The sequence below is a fragment of the Apostichopus japonicus genome, chromosome 2 (assembly GCF_037975245.1).
Source record: "Apostichopus japonicus isolate 1M-3 chromosome 2, ASM3797524v1, whole genome shotgun sequence".
NCBI classification, from domain to species: Eukaryota; Metazoa; Echinodermata; class Holothuroidea; order Aspidochirotida; family Stichopodidae; genus Apostichopus; species Apostichopus japonicus.
In genome coordinates, this window is record NC_092562.1 from 9,400,759 (window position 1) to 9,422,035 (window position 21,277).

The 21,277-nt window shown below is 38.3% G+C and overlaps 2 protein-coding genes across 4 annotated transcripts in view; one reads left to right on the top strand and one right to left on the bottom strand.

The window, feature by feature from the left end:
* Positions 1-3,222, bottom strand: part of LOC139977113 (uncharacterized) — a 34,350-nt gene extending 31,128 nt beyond the window's left edge. For 2 of the 3 annotated variants that reach the window (XM_071986215.1, XM_071986206.1), the window contains exons 1-4: positions 3,079-3,222; positions 2,345-2,420; positions 1,213-1,351; positions 439-517 (exon numbers count right to left, since the gene is read on the bottom strand). In XM_071986215.1, the coding sequence (XP_071842316.1) occupies positions 439-517; positions 1,213-1,351; positions 2,345-2,383 (257 nt within the window). In that variant the 5' untranslated portion in view covers positions 2,384-2,420; positions 3,079-3,222. The remainder of the gene's footprint in view (positions 1-438; positions 518-1,212; positions 1,352-2,344; positions 2,421-3,078) is intronic. The other variant, XM_071986222.1, reaches the window with a different exon arrangement.
* A 1,630-nt stretch (positions 3,223-4,852) lies between these two features.
* On the top strand, positions 4,853-21,071 carry LOC139977194 (uncharacterized). The gene is made up of 8 exons (XM_071986441.1): positions 4,853-5,077; positions 11,587-13,850; positions 14,139-14,222; positions 15,740-15,826; positions 16,265-16,360; positions 17,115-17,237; positions 19,437-19,839; positions 20,816-21,071. The coding sequence occupies exons 1-8, from the start codon at positions 4,993-4,995 to the stop codon at positions 20,851-20,853; spliced, it is 3,180 nt and encodes a 1,059-aa protein (XP_071842542.1). The 5' UTR covers positions 4,853-4,992; the 3' UTR covers positions 20,854-21,071.
* Positions 21,072-21,277: the final 206 nt, after the last annotated feature.

Below are 21,277 nucleotides of genomic sequence, written 5' to 3' on the forward strand. Positions count from 1 at the left end.
TATGAAAGCAATGAATAGGTCATTTTGGGTATTAAGTAAATTGTCTCAAGGAGGTACCAAGAGAGTCAGAAGTACTTTCATTGTGGTCATCCTGCTTCCACTACGTATAACGTTCACAATGCAATTCAAACCAATTCTGTATAACAACCCTACCTAGCTGTATTGTGTTAACACATTAAAGTTTGAATATATAACAATAAATATCCATCCAGAGCATTTCAGGAGAGGTCATAAAAGATGGGATATAGTTAATAAAAAACTTATGACTGGCAAGACTGTAAAGGTAAAAGAATGCAAAACAAGAACGACTATCATACATCAACCATGAATGAATGCCATATCAGCCATTGTAACACATTACAAGGAGGATTGGGAGTGGGGGGGGGGGGGGAAAGGGTGGCAGTTGACTCTATTTATAACTACAACAAAATATCTTACCCACAACTGAGATATGACATGTCATCATTTTCTGACTCATAGAGTGAATCTCCATATGAAGGACTGAATCCATCTTTGTCTGAAGAGAGATCAATTACACGTACAGATTCAATTAACAATGACTTTAAAAACAATGGACAATATACTTTGACTAAACAAAGTGCGTTTTATTGATACAGTTACAATAGCTGTAAATATAACACAAAAAAGGTACTATATATTGCAAACCATCTACACAGAATAAAATCAAGGGGTAACAATGAATGGTATAGCAATTGAAAAATTTTACTGCAAAATACTACATACCACTTTTATTCCCTTCTCTGTCATGGGCTGTGAACAATATACTCACAGCATATATACTCAACTGTTATCCAAACTTCAAATTGCAGGAGATGATTCTTGGACTGTTTCTCTTACATCTAGTAGAAATATTCCTTTGGTTTTATTTATTACAGAACTTTACCATTTGATTCACTCATCAGAAAGTTTGAACATTTCTCATAAATTGGCAGGTTAAAATGTAAGTTGTCTCCTAACTTAATTTTTAGCTCAAGTTTAAAACTTATGGATTTGAAGCAAAACTACTCAGGTCTGTGATATCAGGTAACATTGCACGCAGACTAATAATGGGAACACAATAAAGAAGGAGAGCTGATTCACTTAAAAGTAATTTTTAATAAACTTTCAGAAAAATATAACGAATGACAGATATCATACGTCTTGACCATCTACACTTGATGAATACAATATATGTAAAGCAAAGTCACTCACCATCTGGGGGGTACAGCCAAGGCTTTCTGAAGGCGTTATTTGTGAAAACACCATTATGAGCATATTGGTCCAGAGTTTCAAGGTGAAATGGTATGGCAACAAGGTAACAACTGAGGAACACTTGTCTATGTCTCTGTACCTAAATTTAAAGTCATATAAAGTAAAAAATTACTCTTTTTGCTGACAGTTTGGATACATAAATTTATAATTGGTACTATGTTGCAATAGTTAAAAAATGACAATATGTATAACTCTGATAAATATCATAACCCAGTGTAAGGGATAATTTTGTATGTGTACAGGTGGCTTTATTTTCATTTTAAGGTTTAACTCTCAAACTTTTGTATGGGATGCTCCTTAACATATATACTTAATGATCAGTCTAGGAGAATGCTAATGTAAGTGGCATTGCCTTATTAATTTTAATAATCTATCAAAAAACAATCTTCAAGCTTCATGAAGCAACATAAATACACACAATGATTAATTCATCAGTTTTATAATCATTCTAGTTGAGAATTGAGACCCGCTAGAACAGTGGTTCTCAATGTGGTCCCTGCCCCCCCTGGGAGCATTGGGAAGTCTCAGGGGGGCACTACAGGGTGCACGGGGAGAAGGGGAGTTGTGGGTCCTTGATGATTACAACAAAACACTTCACCGATTTAGGGCACCATAAGGTATCCAGGGGATCTGGGAACGAAGAAAGACTATTGTTGAGAGAAAATTCATCATCTTGTAGGGAATGTAGGCTATTTTTTAATTCCTATATGCATATCTTTGGACAGTCTGATTGCTCGCTTGAGCGGCCGACTATGAATGGTAGGTTGAGGGGAGCGGGTAGGGGGACAGTTTAAGATAGTCGTCTAAAAAGAGTTTGAGAACCACTGCTCTAGTATATCTCTGTTATACTGTTGAGTTGGTGATCAGGTGACTTATGGAGTGAAGGTGGTTTGTTTTATCAATGTACTTTGTAGCAACCTGACACTTCATATGTGAAGATGACAATCATTTAATCTTCTGTGGAAAGTAGAAAGGGTTACAGTAGTTTTTTATCTTATTGTTAAACATTTCCAAATGAACTGACCATGTAAGTTAAAAAAGCATGATTTGGATATAGCCTAGGCCAACTTACTTCATCTAAAAAGTCAAAGGCTCTGAACCTAGGCATCATGAGTAGACAAGCTGTGTTCCACAACCATGAGTCATTCCTGTTAAATAGTAAATTTTGGATATGTAAATGGCTTGTTAAAGCAATGAAAGTCTTACTCAGTCTAAGGTAGAGTAGTGAAGTGGCTCTAGTCTGTAGGAAGAGTAATGAAGCCATAGGAAACTGAAGATATTTCCTTCCCTTCAGCTCATTGTTACATGGGAAAGGATGAATGGAATTACTTTATAACTGTTAAGGCCTAACGTACATTTACCATGGCAGGTCGACCTTTCAAACATAATTTGCCGTCAGATGACTTACAAACATTTGCCTAGCCTATCCTAATTCCTATGCCATGGTACTTGGCTAAATTTAAGATTTTTCTGTACGTTAGGCATATGGGCCTAGGGTACATTTGCTGAGGTTCTATTCGCAAACACTTAAAATGAGCCTGACGTTGGACCTAGCACAACAGCCATGCCTACTGCCAGGCGAACAGTTATTTACTTAAATTACGTTTCCGTGAATTTTAACCCTAAAGGCCCAAGTCTATAACCCTAGTCTATAGTTGGTGTAGGCCTAGGCCTAGGCCTATTTGAACTTGTGCATTTACGAGACCGTAATTCGGCCAAAGTAATTAACTTGGTTAGGCTGTTATTACTTTCAAACGACCCATAGCTTCGAATTTGACTCGATTAAGTAGTCGAAAGATAATTCACCTTCGTGGAATATCTTTGGAAAGTCAAAGTTTCTCTCTAGAATCTTGGAAAAAATTACGTAAGGCGACCAAGGTCAGGGCTCATAGGTAGTATTACACCTTTATACTGTTAGGCTGGGTTACGCACGTCGAGTCTTGCACTAAACCAGACGGTCATATATCTTACAAACAAGACAAGATTTTACCCATGCTGAAGTGGTACTGTCCAAACTAGTCGGTTTTGGAACAAAGGTTGAAAATATTATATTAACCAAAGACAAAAGATCAACCCGTCGGTAAAATATCTTTGATTTTAGTGCCAAATTGTTTAAATGCTGTTGAACTGAAATTCGGATCGCAAATATAATAATGCATGAACGAACAGAGGTAGAGATGCCAGGGGGCAGCTGCTGCCTCAATTTGATAAGTGGGAGCAATAGTATGCTTTCTAAGTTGTATGATGGACTGGATTGTGCATATTAGTTCTAATTTTCAGTTCCATTCCTACTGTGTAAGGCACGGGCAGCATGTGGCCTGGGAACGAATTCCCTGGAATCTCTTGCAAGTAAGCACTTTCGGGACCCAACTATATCAATATTTTATGGTAAATTAATAAAGTTTTAGCTCAAGTCTTGATAGGAAGGTCACTTCCTGTCACCCTAAATGGAGGGCACTTTTTGGCCCACTGGCCCCGTGCTGTCTGAGGGAAACCGACAAGGGATGGCGACAATGATAAATCTAGACTTAAAATATCAGTCTGAGGGAAAACTGACAAACCTGTTGGTAACTTGTGGGTTGGGAGTATTGCTAGGAAGCGAGACTTTCGAGGCGAGCTTCCTAACGTGTATTTATATGTATGCCTTTAGCATACATGTCCTTGGAACGTCTCGATTGATCATGGTGGTGAGAACATTTATAGGCCTACTACATTCAGAAAAGGTGGCAGAAGTATATTGTATAAGAAGTCACTTTAGAATAAAACAATAGCAACTTATATCAAACAGATATATGATAATACCATATCCCATTAGGCTGTAACAGGCATATTCCAATTTGGCGGCACAAACTGTTTGCCATTCAATTCCACTATAACATTTACTAATATAGTAACTTATAAATTGTAACAACCAAAGTCATAATTTGTTAAATGACAAATTAATACTTTTTAATAACAAATTAGGAGTTTGTATAGTAACGAATAATACTAACCTGAACAAATTCATATTCAAAAAGAAGTAATAAATCGTAAAGTAAATTGATAATTTGTAATGATCAGATCAATTTTGTGACAAGTTAAACTTTTTTAATAAAAGAAACCTTCTTATGTCTTTGTATATCCATGGCCCTTAAAGTAATAAGCAATTTAGTAGTTTCCGACTGACATATTGGCTAGGAGACTTACTTTCGGCAGTGTGGTCTGTGTTGCTTAATTAATATGGCAGAAGACGTTGGATCTTAATAGTTGATCTACTGTCCTTTAAGAGAGAAAATGGGGGCCAGAGGGAACAAGAAGACACACTATATCATAGGCCTCTAGAATAAAGATACGTCACATTAATTTTCAAAGGCCTAAAATACTCTCTTATTATTCTTAAACCTATGTTTTGTAGCGTGGAACGGAAGTGTGACAGCTGAACCCTATAGGACTCTTCCACACGGCCTAGCATTCGAACTGTACTTCGGAAAGTGTAACGTTCGCGTTCCACAAGAGTAAAACCCAATTGCCAAGCAACCTGTGTACGAGGAAGCCCTAGTTACATCAGCTACACGTACTTATTACGTATACATACATGTACTTTGCATGATGTGTCTTGACATCATGTGAATCGTTGAGGTCAATGATCGAGCAGTAGCTGGGGCAGTCGACTCATATACTTTCATCTGGTGTTAAAATTCAAGTTACAAATCATAAATGATGTTGTGAAATTGAAATATAATGATTGTAACCGCATTATGCATACTGCAGGGAGCTACATATCTCGTTCAGGAAGTGTTGCAAAGCCATGAACTTGTGGATGAAGGTAGGCGCCCCAAACTTGTTAATGTTATTGATGCTATTGTCGAGGTTAGGACAATGTACTACATTGTAATTTGAACGTTATCCATACGTAGGCCAATGCTAGGCAACAAATCCTATTCCATATTCCCGTTCTAAATCTGCCGACCCCTAGCGTTGGCTGGACTTATACTGTAGGCGAGGTCACCTAAGTTAAGTTAATATTGCCCTAGTATAAGTTCCTTCACACATAGGCGTAGGAGCTATAAGATTCACTTGGAAAGGCTATTCGGTAAATGAAGAGGCTTAAGAGATGGCTGCCAGTGTACGAGTGGTCTTTATTGTCAAGCACAGTATAAGTAGTGGCGCTATACCAGAACCACAATACATTTATATAATATTGTGATATCTCCCTTTTTAAGATTAATATGTAAAGTCGGCAACATGTAAACATGATGATAGTATACATTAATTCATGGAAGATGACTGCAAAGGATCAAGTGTTAAATAAACTCATTTGTATGTAATAAAACTCACACCAAACATGTTAATGAACTATTTATGAATCACGTACTCTGATTATTTACTTTAACTATTGAACTAAAACTTTATGCATAACATGGTTTGAAGAGTGACAGTGATCACTAAGCACATGATGGACATGTGGTACATGGTAGTTTTGCTTTCAATCGTCTACCACTACGACTAGTTCGAGGGTGGTCCACTTGTGGTACAGGGTCCTCATTAACCTCAGGGTTGTTTTCCTGCTCTAGTGGAACTGATTCACCAAAGTCATAGTTTTCAACAAACGTCTCGTTTGTTTTCCTGATTACACGCCTGTTCCTCCTCAAATTTACACCTTTAACTCGAACAATATAAGACCTTGGGTCCTTAGTTTGTCTGATAACCTCACCTTGGTCCCAGTGTCGATGTGCTATTTTAACTCTGACCTTATCACCAGGTTTCAGGGGAAGCAATGGTTTAGCATGCTGATCAAAATGATTCTTTTGATTATTTTGTTGCTGTTTCAGATGTGTCTTCACATTTTTAGGCAATTTTGGCTTGAGTAAGGATGGTACAGTAGGGAGTAGGGTTTTGGTTCGCCTCCCCATCAGCCTTTGTGCAGGTGATCCTGCATCACCCTGTGGGGTGTTCCTATAATCTAGTAATGCCAAGTAAGGGTCTCTTTTATCGTGTTTTGCCTTTTTGAGAAGTTGTTTAATTGACTGAACAGCTCTCTCTGCCATACCATTGCTTTGGGGGTAATGTGGTGAACTAGTGATATGTGTGAAACCATAATCTCCTGCAAACTGTTTAAATTCTGCAGCTGAAAATTGTGGCCCGTTATCACTGAACACTATATCAGGTAACCCGTGTCTTGCAAATTGACTTTTGAGAACATCAATGACACACTTTGAAGAAGTACTTCCTGTTAGACGTGAAATTTCAACATACTTTGAATAGTAATCAATCAACAGGACGTAATTCTCATTATACAGATGAAATAGGTCAACTCCAACCTTTTGCCATGGTCGGTCTGGTACATCATGACTCTTTAATGGTTGTTTTTGTTGCGATCTTTGATACTGATTACAGGTAGTACACTGTGACACAATGTCAGCTATTTGCGAGTTCATGTGTGGCCAAAAAAGTGACTCCCTGGCCCTCTTACGGCAACTCTCAATACCTTGGTGACTACTATGTATCTTTGATAGCATTTCTTTTCTCAAGCTGGATGGAATAACAATCCTGTCCCCTTTTAGCAGGAACCCATCTTGAACCGTTATTTCATCTCTATACTGCCAATATTCATTCAATTGATTTTTTGACTTTTGATTTGGCCATCCAGCCTTTACTGTGTTCTGGAGTAATTGTAAAATTTCATCCTTCTTTGTTTCATTTCTGATTTTATCTAGGATTTCATTGCTGATAGGTTTTTGACTGATCGTGTGTACCTCAAACTTATCACATGATTTTCCATACATAATTGTGGGAGCTCTGCTAAGGGCATCCGCAATATGTAATTCCTTCCCCGGTTTGTATTTTACCTGAATGTCATAATTCTGTATTTTAGTCATCATTCTTTGAATACGAGGTGGAGCTGAACCCAATGGTTTCTTATACAAGCATTCAATTGGTTTGTGATCTGTTTCTACATTTACATTAGGCTTAGCATAAATGTATTCATGAAATTTGCTCGTACCAAACACAATCGCCAACATTTCTTTTTCTATTTGAGCATAGTTTCTCTCCGCCTTGTTAAGCGAACGAGATGCGTAAGCTATCGGGTGGCCTTCCTGCAACAAGCATGCTCCCATTCCATGTTGAGAGGCATCTACCGATACTAACACCGGTTTTCCTGGGTCATAGAATTTTAGCACCGGGGCTTCAGTTAGTGCTTTCTTTATTTCCGACAAACATGCTTTATGTTGGTCATCCCATACCCATGCAACATCTTTTTCTAGCAGTTGCCTAATTGGTGTACTAATGGTAGCTAAATTAGGAATAAACTTCCCCACATAGTTAACCATACCCATTATCCGTTGGAGTGCCTGTTTATTCTCTGGATCCGGCATCTCCAATATGGCCTGAATTTTCCCGGGGTCAGGGGATAATCCTTCTGCACTGATAATGTGCCCCATATATTTCACATAAGATTGTGCAATTTTGGATTTTGCCTTATTTAGGGTCAAATTACAATCTTTGGCTCTTTTCAACACTTCTTGAAGCCTTTCATTATGTTCTGCTAGATCTTTTCCCCAAATTAAGATGTCATCCATAATTACTTCGACCCCCGATATTCCCTCAAAGATTTGGCTAATTCGCTTCTGAAATACCTCTGGGGCTGAACATATGCCGAATGGCAATCTGCAGAACTGATATCTGCCATATGGGGTATTGAAAGTGACATAATGTCGACTATCTTCGCTAAGTTTTACTTGCCAAAACGCATTGCCTGCATCCAGCACTGTGAATATTTGTGCGTCTGACAACTTACCCGCTACTTCATTTATAGACTTCATAGGGTGGTGTTCCCTTTTGACAGACTTATTTAATTCGCGCGGATCAATGCAAATTCTTACATCTTTGTTAGGTTTCTCAACAATTACCATCCCATTCACCCACTCGGTTGGTTCAGACACTTTTCTGATAACCTGAAGTTTCTCCATACGATCAAGTTCTTGTTTTACTTTGTCCTTGAGTGCATATGGGATCCTCCGTGGTGGCTGAACTGTTGGGTTTGCGTTTTCATCGATCCTGATGGTATATTCATCCTCCAGGGTTCCCAACCCATTGAAAACTTCCGGAAAACTTGCTACTATATTGTCCGGTGTGACAGCTGAGTTCCCGTTGACCTCTGCACTGACTGCAAACGACTTTCTTATTAACTGCAAGGCGAGACATGTAGAAAGTCCCAATAATGGCACCAGATTTTCTTCTACAATCTGAAACTCAACAACATGGTATTTGTCTGCATGTTGCACCAAGAGCCGCTGTCGTCCTACCGTAGTGACCCGATGACCCGTATAGGAGACTAACCTCACTTTTGATCTCCTCAAGCCCTCTTGTGAGATCTTGTCGTAGATAGCTTTGGGCAAAATATTACACTCCGCCCCTGTGTCTATTTTCAGTGTAACGGGAGTCTCATTTATGTCCAACTTTATAGTCCATTCATCCTCCTGTGGATTGTTCTCCTCAGGCTCCAGTTTGGTTTTACCTGTCACCATTGATATGTAAAACTCCTGTTCTGAGTCACTGCTCGAGTAATTACTAGCCCCTTGGACTTTGTTAACAGATTTTTGCTTTCTCTCATTCTGGTGCGACTGCTGTTTTCCTCTACATTGTGCTGCAAAGTGTCCATACTTGCCACAATTTAGGCACTGTTTTCCATACGCGAAGCATTGTTTTGGCCCATGGCGGCGCCCACACTTCCGACAGTCAAACGTATCCACTCGCTGCCTACTTTGTTGGTTGACGCCCTTATTATTTTGTCTGTTTTTCGTGGATCCCCGTTTATTCTTCTCAGTTTGACATGCATGAATATGGCTAGTAACATTGTTCTCTTGCAGAGACTGCGCCTGTGTTTGACTAATTTCCGAAGCCCTGCATATTTGTATAGCAGTCTCCAGTGTTAATTTGTCATCACGCAGCAACCTAGCCCTTACTGCATCATTCGTGATTCCACACACAACTCGGTCGCGTATCAATGTATCAGTCAGTTGCGCGAATTCACAAGATTTCGCTTTCACACGCAAATCTGTAACGTATGTGTCAATTGACTCACCCGGTTGCTGATTTCTTTTATTAAATACGTGCCTTTCGTATGTTACATTTTTCCGTGGGTTACAGTATTTCTCAAGTTGTTCCAAAATCTTCCCCAGTTTTTTGTCATCGCCTGCTGTATCCCATTTGAATGTATTGTACACTTCAACTACCTCCGGGCCTGCCACGTGTAGCAGAGTCATGGATTGCACTGCATCATCCTTCTTACCCAGGTCGGTAGCTATGGAATAAATTTCAAAACTCTGTCTGAAACGGCGAAAGTTCTCTGCCATGTTCCCCTGTAGGGACATTGGACTTGGTGGGGTCAACTTGTCCATACTGTTGATTCTGACACCATATAAGATTCACTTGGAAAGGCTATTCGGTAAATGAAGAGGCTTAAGAGATGGCTGCCAGTGTACGAGTGGTCTTTATTGTCAAGCACAGTATAAGTAGTGGCGCTATACCAGAACCACAATACATTTATATAATATTGTGATAGGAGCCTTATTTGATTTGGGGGGGCTGTAACGACTTGCCCGAAAAATGTAACGAAAATTTTTCACGCGCTACGCGCGCGTTTAACCTCTGAATGTGCATATCATATACGCATTTATCAGTTATTACATCACATGCCAATAACTGATGAATGCCTAAATGACATGCACAATAAGGTGTACAAAGCGCGCAGAATGCGCGAAAATTTTTTGTTATATTTTCCATGTTATTACCCTTCCATATTGGATATATATATTGGGCAAGTTGTTACAATTATAACGATAATAATATCAGTTTAACCATTGAAAAACACATTGCAAATTATTCTTCTTTCTGTAGGTGCCCGAAAAATTCTCAGCATATTGCACGAATTTTTACCCCCAAAAAATTGAAAAACACATTGCAAATTTTTCTTCTTTCAGTAGGTGCCCGAAAAATTCTCAGCATTTTGCCCGAATTTTCACGAAAAATTTTGGTTGGGGGGCTGCAGCCCCCCAGCCCCCTGCCTCCTACGCCTATGCCTTCACAACTGGTTGGTCCATGAAAAGAAATTTATAATCTCACTTTTTTGTTAACAAAAATTTACAAGCAGGCATATTACAGTTTTTTAATTAGTATTCCAATTAATTAGTAAGTAATGCAGATATGTTTATGACAAAAGGAATACATCTCCAAAACCACTTTTCTTTAAACAACCCCTACTTGCACTAAATTCAGAGTAAAAATATTTAGTATTTTGTATTATTTTTGTATTTTGTATTATTGCCTAATAAGTAACAGGCCTAGGCCCCTAGGCCGGCCTAGAACTTGAATCAAGGCTGAAGGCTACTACCACTGGATATAGCTTTGCAAATGTCAAACACTTGATCCAAAAAATTGTGAAAAAAAGTCAAACTCTGTTAAGTATTAAGAATCTATCTTGTACAGACCCATCAGAAACTGTCAAGTAAAATATATTTTGATGTTTTGCTAGTAAATGGAATTGTAACTTGTTACAGATATTTGGTAACATTCCATCGATACTTTACTAATGATGATACTTACTTTGCAATTACCTGCACTGATGAACAATCCAGATGATTCTGGTTATAGGAGGAAACAGCTAAGTTCCATACAAAAGATTCAACATATAGCAATATATAAACTGATGCACTCATAAATGTATAATGAATGTAGTAGAAAAAAAATAATTAAATTTCTGCATATATATATCCATTTTGCAAGTATGTTTGCTCTTGGATAGGCTTAGGATAATTTGTAATGAGTTACAATTAGTGAGTGTGGTCCAATCAGAATTTTGCCCAACACTTCAATCCTACTTTTTTGTGTAATAAGTTATGTATGTGTTGGTCATTTTCTGTCTTAACTATTGATGAATGTAAATCTTTGTACAATAGTAGCTCCAAAATTAAACCATAATGCAATTGACAGATCGCTTTTACAAATTGCTGTAAGACTTAACATCAATGTGCATTGGAATACTTTTAATATCTGGTGCTTAAGACAAACAGTGTAACTACAACATGGCTTCAAGTACGACTTTATAGTATATTAAGAGATTACAAACATTAATGACAGACACACATTAAGTGAAAAATACTCCTGAAAAGTTGAGATAAGGAGATCAGAGATTGGTCAATACCAAACAAGCAACTGTAAATGGATTCATTATATCTTAGGATGTCAGGTCATCTAACCTTAAGCTTACCTTTAGCATGTTTAATAGGCCATTCCCCAAATTTAATATAATTTATTTTCCAACATTCCCTTCAGGGACCAGTGTAGATGCAAATCTGACAGCAAAGCAGAGGAGGAGACTCCGCAAGATACTTCGACAGAGGGCTGAGAGAGCTAGTCGTCGCAATGCAGTTAAGGAAGAATGTGTGCAAGATATACCACAGGAACGAGATGATGACAGCCAGGAATCACATCAATCAGCCAGAGTATTGAAAGATGAAAGTTGTGCTAGATCTGATGATACCAAGAAGCCTGATAAGGGAAAAGAACCAAAGAAAGAAAATTCTTCACCCACCCAGCAAGAAGACCAGCCCTCTACTAGTAACAGTGCAGTAGGAGGGAAGACAAAAGCTCAGTCTGATCAAGAAAAGTGTAGTACCTCTGATGATGCCAAGAAGGCTGATAAGGGAAAAGGACCAAAGAAAGCAAAGACCTCACCCACCCAGCCAGAAGACCAGCCCTCTACTAGTAACAGTGCAGTAGGAGGGAACACAAAAGCTCAGTCTGATCAAGAAAAGTGTAGTACCTCTGATGATGCCAAGAAGGCTGATAAGGGAAAAGGACCAAAGAAAGCAAAGACCTCACCCACCCAGCAAGAAGACCAGCCCTCTACTAGTAACAGTGCAGTCGGAGGGAACACAGCAGCACAGTCTGATCAAGAAAAGTGTGGTACATCTGATGATGCCAAGAAGGCTGATAAGGGAAAAGGACCAAAGAAAGCAAAGACCTCACCCACCCAGCAAGAAAACCAGCCCTCTACTAGTAATGGTGCAGTAGGAGGGAATACAGCAGCTCAGTCTGATCAAGAAAAGTGTGCTAGATCTGATGAGGCCAAGAAGGCTGATAAGGGAAAAGGACCAAAGAAAGCAAAGACCTCACCCACCCAGCAAGAAAACCAGCCCTCTACTAGTAATGGTGCAGTAGGAGGGAATACAGCAGCTCAGTCTGATCAAGAAAAGTGTGCTAGATCTGATGAGGCCAAGAAGGCTGATAAGGGAAAAGGACCAAAGAAAGCAAAGACCTCACCCACCCAGCAAGAAAACCAGCCCTCTACTAGTAATGGTGCAGTAGGAGGGAGGACAGCAGCTCAGTCTGATCAAGAAAAGTGTGCTAGATCTGATGAGGCCAAGAAGGCTGATAAGGGCAAAGGACCAAAGAAAGCAAAGACCTCATCCACCCAGCCAGAAGACCAGCCCTCTACTAGTAACAGTGCAGTAGGAGGGAATACAGCAGCTCAGTCTGATCAAGAAAAGTGTGGTACTTCTGATGATGCCAAGAAGGCTGATAAGGGAAAAGGACCAAAGAAAGCAAAGACCTCACCCACCCAGCAAGAAGACCAGCCCTCTACTAGTAACAGTGCAGTAGGAGGGAATACAGCAGCTCAGTCTGATCAAGAAAAGTGTGGTACTTCTGATGATGCCAGGAAGGCTGATAAGGGGAAAGGACCAAAGAGAGCAAAAAGTTCACCCAACACCGAGGAAGATGTGGCATGCAAAGCAATGAAGGTAAAGAAAGTGTCTCATCAGTCTGAACAAGTTACTTTTAGTAAGACTGTTGAAGACAGGAAAGCGGACAAAGAAGACAACATGCAAACAGCCAAGAATAAATCTCTTCAAGACCAGTGTTCTGCAAGTAAAGGTGCCAAAGGAGTGAAGAAGGATCATCAGTCTGAGCAAGAAAATTGTGGTAGATCTGACAATGTCAAGAAATCTGACAAGGGAATAGGACCAAAGAAAGCAAAGACCTCACCCACCCAGCAAGAAGACCAGCCCTCTACAAGTAACAGTGCAGTAGGAGGGAATACAGCAGCTCAATTTGAGCAAGAAACTGGCAAGGGAAAAGGACCAAAAAAAGCAAAAAGTTCACCCAACAAGGAGGAAGATGTGGCATGCAAAGCAATGAAGACAAAGAAAGTGTCTCATCAGTCTGAACAAGTTACTTTTAGTAAGACCGATGAAGACAGGAAAGCGGACAATGAAAATGGACGAAAGATAGACAAGAACAGATTGACAAGCACAAGCCACATGACTTCCACCAGTGATGGAAATGATTGTATGAGAATGGTTCCAATTGAAGCAAAGGAAAGCAATGTGACCACCCAATCAAGCACCACTTCCACATGTAACACACCAGTATGTGTTACATCAGAGGGTGCTAAGGAAGACAAGGAAAAGAAAACAAGGATGAAAAAACAAGAGCCTAAGAAACCAGACTTAACCTTTAGCGACATTGAAGGAGCAGTAGGAGGACAAGAAGAGCCTATGTCTGCGGCAGACAGCAACAATACCTGGAGTGAACTGGTAAGTGAACTTCAGAGATATTGTTGTTTGTATTAATGGCCAGTCAATCAAGTTCTACGAATGGCAAGGTTATGAAGGTTACAATACGGTAGTCATGATTTAATTGTCCATCAGTATCTAAAAATAGTCGGTCAAGATTGTTTAACTTGATTGAATAGTCAAACTATCTTCTTTACAGCAAACAAGACTACATTAGATCAAACACAATGCCTGGACAATGTTTTAGTGGAATGGATCATAGCTTTTCTGATAAGTTAATGTTTTTAATTTCTTTTTCTTTACACAAAGAGAGAGCAAGGTAACTGCACAAATGAGGATAGTGCTGAGTGGACTGTTGTCAAAGGAAGAGCACCAAGATCTGGGACGAAGAATGTAAGTGATTTGATCAATTTATCTGGAAAATATTTGAAGCAAACCCTAGATAGTTGGGGATGTTACCAAATATAGGTTATTCTCCACTACCCCCTAAGTCTTCATGGAGGGTTGCAGGAGCGTTCCAATTGGACAATGACAGCATTCCGGAAACAAAAGACAATAAACAAAATCTGTTAAATGAACAAAATGAAAATATATTACAATGGAATTGTGATGCACCATGGTTTATATGGCAACAGATAAAAAATTCACCAAACAAGTTCAAACTTCCTACATGCAATGGGACTTTCTCTCAGACAATGTCAATATCAACAACAAGTTGAGTACAAGCATCAATAATCACTCTTTGAAACAAATACATAAAGATATGAATATACTATTAAACCATAACACATCCCAACTCAGGGAGATACCTCAACTCAAAGATTCTTGTAGTGCCTCTGACACAAATCATCTCACAGTTCAGTCTGACACAATGTTAGTCAATCTATAAACCCTAATCCTAAACACATCATAAATTTGGATAAACAGTGACTTCCTGTCTAATACCCTCTGAATGAAACACAGTGTTCTCTTAATTAAAAATTGACAAGTAAATCTAGTATGCAAATCAAGATATACATAAACAAACATATGGAATAATCCAAAAACATCACTTCACATTCCAAGAACAATATACACTGCCCTGAGTACTTATTGGGTCTCCCTTGACTCCAAGATAATCACAATGGAATGGTGACATCAACATACATGGAAGAATCCCTTTCGACCATGCCCGATTAGCGAAACCCAAATGTGAAAAGCACAAAGAAGTGAGACCACAATAACTAACTCTGCAACACAGTGCTCATGCCAGCTCTGAATACAAACAAAATGTTAAACGAATATGATAAAAAAATACCTCACTAAGTGGAAATACACAATAATGACTGGCAGTGTTCAAATACCACTAGTCCTTCAAGACATGACTAGAAACTCTACAATGTGTGCACCATGTCCCTCTAGCTCTTGAGACTGAACCGGTAAAAACCTGAGGCATCCATGCCTCAGAGAGCACCTCAACTCATTACCCAGTGCATAGAGAAGATAATACAGTATTTGAGTGCTTGACAACTCAAAATCTAAAAATAAAACAAGATACTAGGTGGACAGCCGCCAAAGCCTCCGTCCAGCAGCAAGAACCTACCATGATGAACAGCTGAGAGACTTGTCCAAACCATGTTAACTTCTCACATCAATATAACTACAGACGCATTGCTGAACAATGGGGACCCTTCTAGACAAGCATTGGACTTTCCAAAGTCGTAGACAAGGTTTGCAGGTGCACCGAACAAATACACCCAACATTTCCACTAATATAACATATTTATGTTGATGTTTGTCAGCTGATCGTTGTATTCATTTAACATTTAGCACAGCAATTGGTTATGTTCTATTAAATATACCTACATAAAACATGTTTCCAAAGTGGAACAAAAATGTTTGAAATGAATTTGTAACTTGCATTTATTCAGGCAGAGAAGGAGCAAGGGAATTGTAACAGGAAGAAGGCTGTGTGGACTGTTGCCAAAGGAAAGGCACCAAAATCCGGGACAAGGAATGTAAGTAATTTTAAAGATTTCACTGGAAAGTGTCCATTTTAATGTTTTGATTGTGTTCCCATGAAATGTGACTTCTAAACTTACAGGAAACAGTTGTTTGCAATGCGGAACATAAAATTTTTTAATTTTCTTTGGGGCACTTATTCTCATCTGTCTGTAAGTGTTGGCCGGCTCTAGAGGTCAAGAGGTACTCTGTTGTGTCTCGGGTTCCGAGTGTATTCTATTAAACAAACAAATCACCTGAAACTCACGGTGTACAGCTTATAGTGCACTTACACATAACACGGTTTAAACCAGTGCATAACAGACGAGATGGAGTTCTTCATATTTAAATTAAAGAGAATATGGAGGGTGCATAGAAAATAGTCAAGATGCAAGTAACACTTTTACAGTTACAGGGTATAGTCATGTAATCAACATTTAACATTTTACATGTAGATGCAGAAAGAGCAGGAGAACGGCAACAAGAAAAAGGAGGCCGGCTCTCGGTGGACTGCTGGGAAAGGAAAAGCACCAAGAACCGAGGCAAAGAATGTAAGTAGCTTTCATATGGAGAGTGGAGAGTAGGCCATGTATTGCCATCATTAGTCTACAGTTATTAATAGCATACAGTTTAAGCTGGATTATCCGGACATGTCCAAACAGACATGGTCCAGTTATGAAAAGAACCTATATCATAAAGTTTTGCAATACGTTAGCTTAGTTTGACATTATTACTGTCGTTCAGTACACAACTACTTTGTTTGAAATGAGATAAAGAACAGTTCAAAAGGTGCATTGTATTTGGGATACATATCTTTGCTAATGGAAAAATTGAAGTTATGAACTGTAGGGAAGATATATGCACAGTTGTCAACAATTTTTAGCATATCAATAGTTTGATTTTGGATCTGGATAAATAAGGATCCAGAAAAAAAGAGAGATCTGGATAAATCAGGCTAAGCTGTAATCATAAATGGTGGAAAAACTTGTGTCTGTTAAAAAAGTCTTTTTTTATTTATCGTCACAAAAATGAAGCAAGATAATTTGAACTGATGTCATTACATAGAAACCTACTTTGATCAGTAAACTGTTGAATTGGCAGGAGAATAGGGATAAAAATATCTCTTACCTTTAAATGCAGATCTCCAACGACCAAAGTTATATTATTAGAGGGAGATTACAATTTGATGATACATTTAATTTATCATTGACAGCCAATCAAGAATGCATAACATGAACCTTTGCTGTAAAGAGTGTTCATAGAGTTAGAATGGAAATTTGATTTGTATTTACATCTATATTTCAGGTGCCTAGTAATGCCTCAACTAAGCATACATCCCAAGCTAACAGACCCAAACCACAAAACCAGCCAAGATCAAAACAACAGCAGGGACAAAGGACTGGAAAGAGAAGAAACAGAGGCAATAAAGTAAGAATTAAATTAGGCTATACAGGTGTTCAGTTCTAACTCAATAATTCTGACTGACACAGAGAGCTTTTTTGAAGTATTTATCAAAGCAAAATTACTGAGGAGTTTGCAAGATGATTAAAATGAGAACCAATCGGTAAGTTTGTGTAGATACCTGTTTGATTAATAACCCCCCCCCCCCACCTTAATCGAACCAGGTAATGGAGAATGTGGAAAATAGAGTGATATCAAAACCTTCTGAATCAAGACAGATCACATGAGATAGCCATGGGGATCATGTTGGGTAAACAAGATCACAGGGATTTAAATCTATCGAATTACAATTCTTTATTTGTGCAAATTTCTCTCATATCAACAATTGTCTTCACTCGTTCATCCACTTTTGATGAATCCATTGACAGGTTCTTGTAGCAAAATGGAATACGCAGACTTAGTTACTACTTCTACAAGTAATGTGCCTGATGAAGTACAATTTAATAAAAGTTAATAAGCTTGTAAAAAATTTGACTAACAGACTGTATTTGTTTTCACTGTGGTGAACATGAATGTATACATGTAACCTACATTCATTGATAGCAGCCGCCATAGTATATGTACAAGTAAGGTTTTAAAAATATGAATATAAGCATAGGATTCCATAAATATCAAACATGGACTGTTTAGCTTTGTTCCACATGAGTAACACCATACATTTGTGTGGCAAGTGGACTGATGCTGGATGTCTGTTCTAATGCAGATGTCTGGACTAATTCTGGATGCCTGGACTAATCCTGGATGTCTGGCCTTATGCTAGATGTCTGGCTCAATGCAGGATGTCTGGCCACCCTAGTTTAAATACAAGTCAATAGTCTGCAATTGTACTACTGATCAGTGAATGTTTCATAGTAGACCCTGCAGAATAAACTTCCAATAAATATTTCATAGAAATGCAATAATTGATAATAATTCTGTGTAACAACTACTCGCAATGTACCTAGGACATAGGAGCAGCGGGATTAGGGGTGTTTACAATGACTCTAATTATCAGCTAGTATAAGGACGGAAGCTTAGAAATTAATAAAAAACATACACAAATCAATAAGCAGAAACATTTATAATAGGGTAACGACTGGCTTCTATATTCAGTAAGCCTAGAAACCACTCAAAGACACATAGCATCAGAGAGCAGTGCTTGTCTACTATTAACTATATGGTTTGTGTATGAACACATCATATCATAAACACAAGTAATAACAATTGCAACTCAGTTTGTGTGGGTACAAAGCTTTATAGCATTCCCACAACTTCAAACTGTTCAAATACGATTAAATCTCTCTCTTGTAGTCCGTAACGACTAACAAGACTATGAATAACTATTAAATTCTACACTCAGACATATGCACTGTCAATCCAATCCAGCATCTTTAGAACGTTCGGGCAACCATTGGGTGGAGTAGCTGCCCCTTACCTAGGTAGTATGTACCAGCTTCTATAGGGAGGACCGGCGTCTACAAGGACTAACCAGCGTCTAATTGGCCATCAACAGTGTGTAGCCTATAACAGAGTCTGAATAATTAGAATATATAGTAAGACCTGAAGACATATGTAATAGTCTTCAACTAAATTTCTCTCAGAAGAGGTAAAGGTGTTACCTCCGCTTGACAGCAGATGAGAGATCGATAAAATAAACTAACCAAACTATAGTCGACCCACTTTATGACTTAAAGAAGCAAAATAATATAATCCATAACTAAAGAAATAATAAGTAAACAAAGCCATTTACAGATACATCACTACCCCTATCATTGTGTGTACAACTCAACCACTGCAGGGAGGTAGTGACCATAAGTTCTGCATGTGCTAACTATCTATATGTCACATATGGCCATGTAACCTCCTGTCATAAGCAGCAGACCAAAAGTGATAAACAAATTATAATAAAGATAATAGAAAAGCCATGTGCAAATAAGCCAGTAAATGGGACAGGCCTATACATGATCTTTAGTTGCTTAAATACAAGGTCATGAAAACAGCAGGTCGACCTGGGTGATCACTACTAACAATAATTAACAGCATATTGAATAAAAATAAAATAATAATTCAGATATATCAGTTTGCCTCAAGATGTGAATTATCCTAATGTCCCTAAATTACACCGATTAGTTTGTGTATGTAGCACTCTGACTGGAAAATCTATCATGTTCATTGCTTCACTATCAGAATAAGCAGCCTTTCCAGGCCAAGTCTGATGTTGCCAAATCCTCACCACAGCCAACACCAGTTCTTGATGAAGTAGCACAAGCAGCACAAGCAACCACTCCAAAGGAACCTACAGAAAAGCCAACAACTCTCTGGTCTATGATTGTAAGATCCCAACCACCTACCACCACTCAAACACAAACTACTACCTCACCATCCAAAGCTGAGGCATCTGGGAAGACCTCAGAGAAGACCAGGACAGAACAGGAGAAAGCTGAACCAGCTGAAGAAGCTCCCTGGGCTGTTCCTGTCAAGTACAAGAAATGTTTGAACAACAAGAGGAAAGGAAATCCAAATGTGCGACAAACCCAGAACACAGAGAATGCCAGGTCAAATGCAAAGGAGGAGCCCATGTGTCAGACGGGTAAGAAACCAAACCCTACTTCATCCAGCCAAGTTCATTCAAAACTTCCTGCCAGCATCTCTATGACTTCTGAGAGTGTTACCATTCTAAGTCAAGCAGCCAAAGTAGAAGTTACACCTCAATCCAATACAGAACATTTTATGTTAATACATAACTATTTTTTTGAAATGTTGAACATAATTTCATCTTCTTAAAGGAACAGATATGTTTTACCATATACCTCATGTATCGTTTATTAACCTTCAAGTATAATACCCACAGAAAAAGGACAAATTCATTGCAAAATGTAGCTTTTGGTCAAAAAAGGATGAAAAAGTAATATTTAAGGGATTACTTGAAGGAGAATTTCTATTCTTCATATGTTAACTTCCAGAAAGAAGAAGAAAAAATTGACTGCTAGTAATTCCAGTTTTCAAGATATTCACCTTTAAAATATGTTAAACCTCTGGAATGCTCCTTTAAGGATACATTGATCATCAGTTTGGCTCCTCCGTGCAGGCCTTAAAGTTAAACATTAATTCATTGTTTTATAAATTCCGATAACTCAAACAAAACCATGTTTTCTTAACTTCTTATAAACAACAGAGCATCCTTGGATGAAATCTAGCATCAATTGTTTCTTGAAACATTTGTATTGCATTTAAAACGTGTCATTTGAGGGCACAAAACTCCATTCCACCCTTCCCCCCCCCCCCCCACCTATTGAGTTTTGTGTTGCATCTGAAGAACTGATGTTATTGTCTGTGTATCAGACCACATAGTCCAGTCACTTTATGTGATGAACCTGAACTACATATATGGTCATCTCTCAATAGTTACAAGTGTGACAGAAATACAACCTGAGCTGGTAATAGTATTTCTTAACAGTGTACAACATATCATCATTAATTGTGCCTAAAACTCATCTTTTAAATGTCTACAAAGTTATCTCTAATACTCTCGGAGTCTTTCTCTTTTCTTTTATTTCCTTCTAAAGAACCCGAAACCAAGACTAACTCAGACAGTGACGATTGATTCTATTCACCTCTTCTTTCATCATCAACTTTGAAATAAAATTTATCATTGCAAGAAAATTGTGGAAGCAAATTGAAAACTGCAATATTTGAAAAGCAAATTTAAAACTGCAATATTTGAAGCTATTATCATGAAATGAATTGAAAATTGTAAATTTATGAATAATATATATACATTGTACAAATTGTCAAAGTTGTAAATAAATATCAAAGTGTGTATATTCTTGTTTTGTGTGTTCAATTTGTGCTTTTGTGATGAAATAAACAATCTACTTAAAACCAAATGATACATTAATTCTTTGCTTATTACTCTTGGATCAGGAATGATATTATTGGACACACTCTTCACTGCTGAAGAGGTTGTTATTGGGGTGTCTGCTTTTATTGAAGATTGTTGTTAAAGTCCTTTTAATGGTCTTATTCAA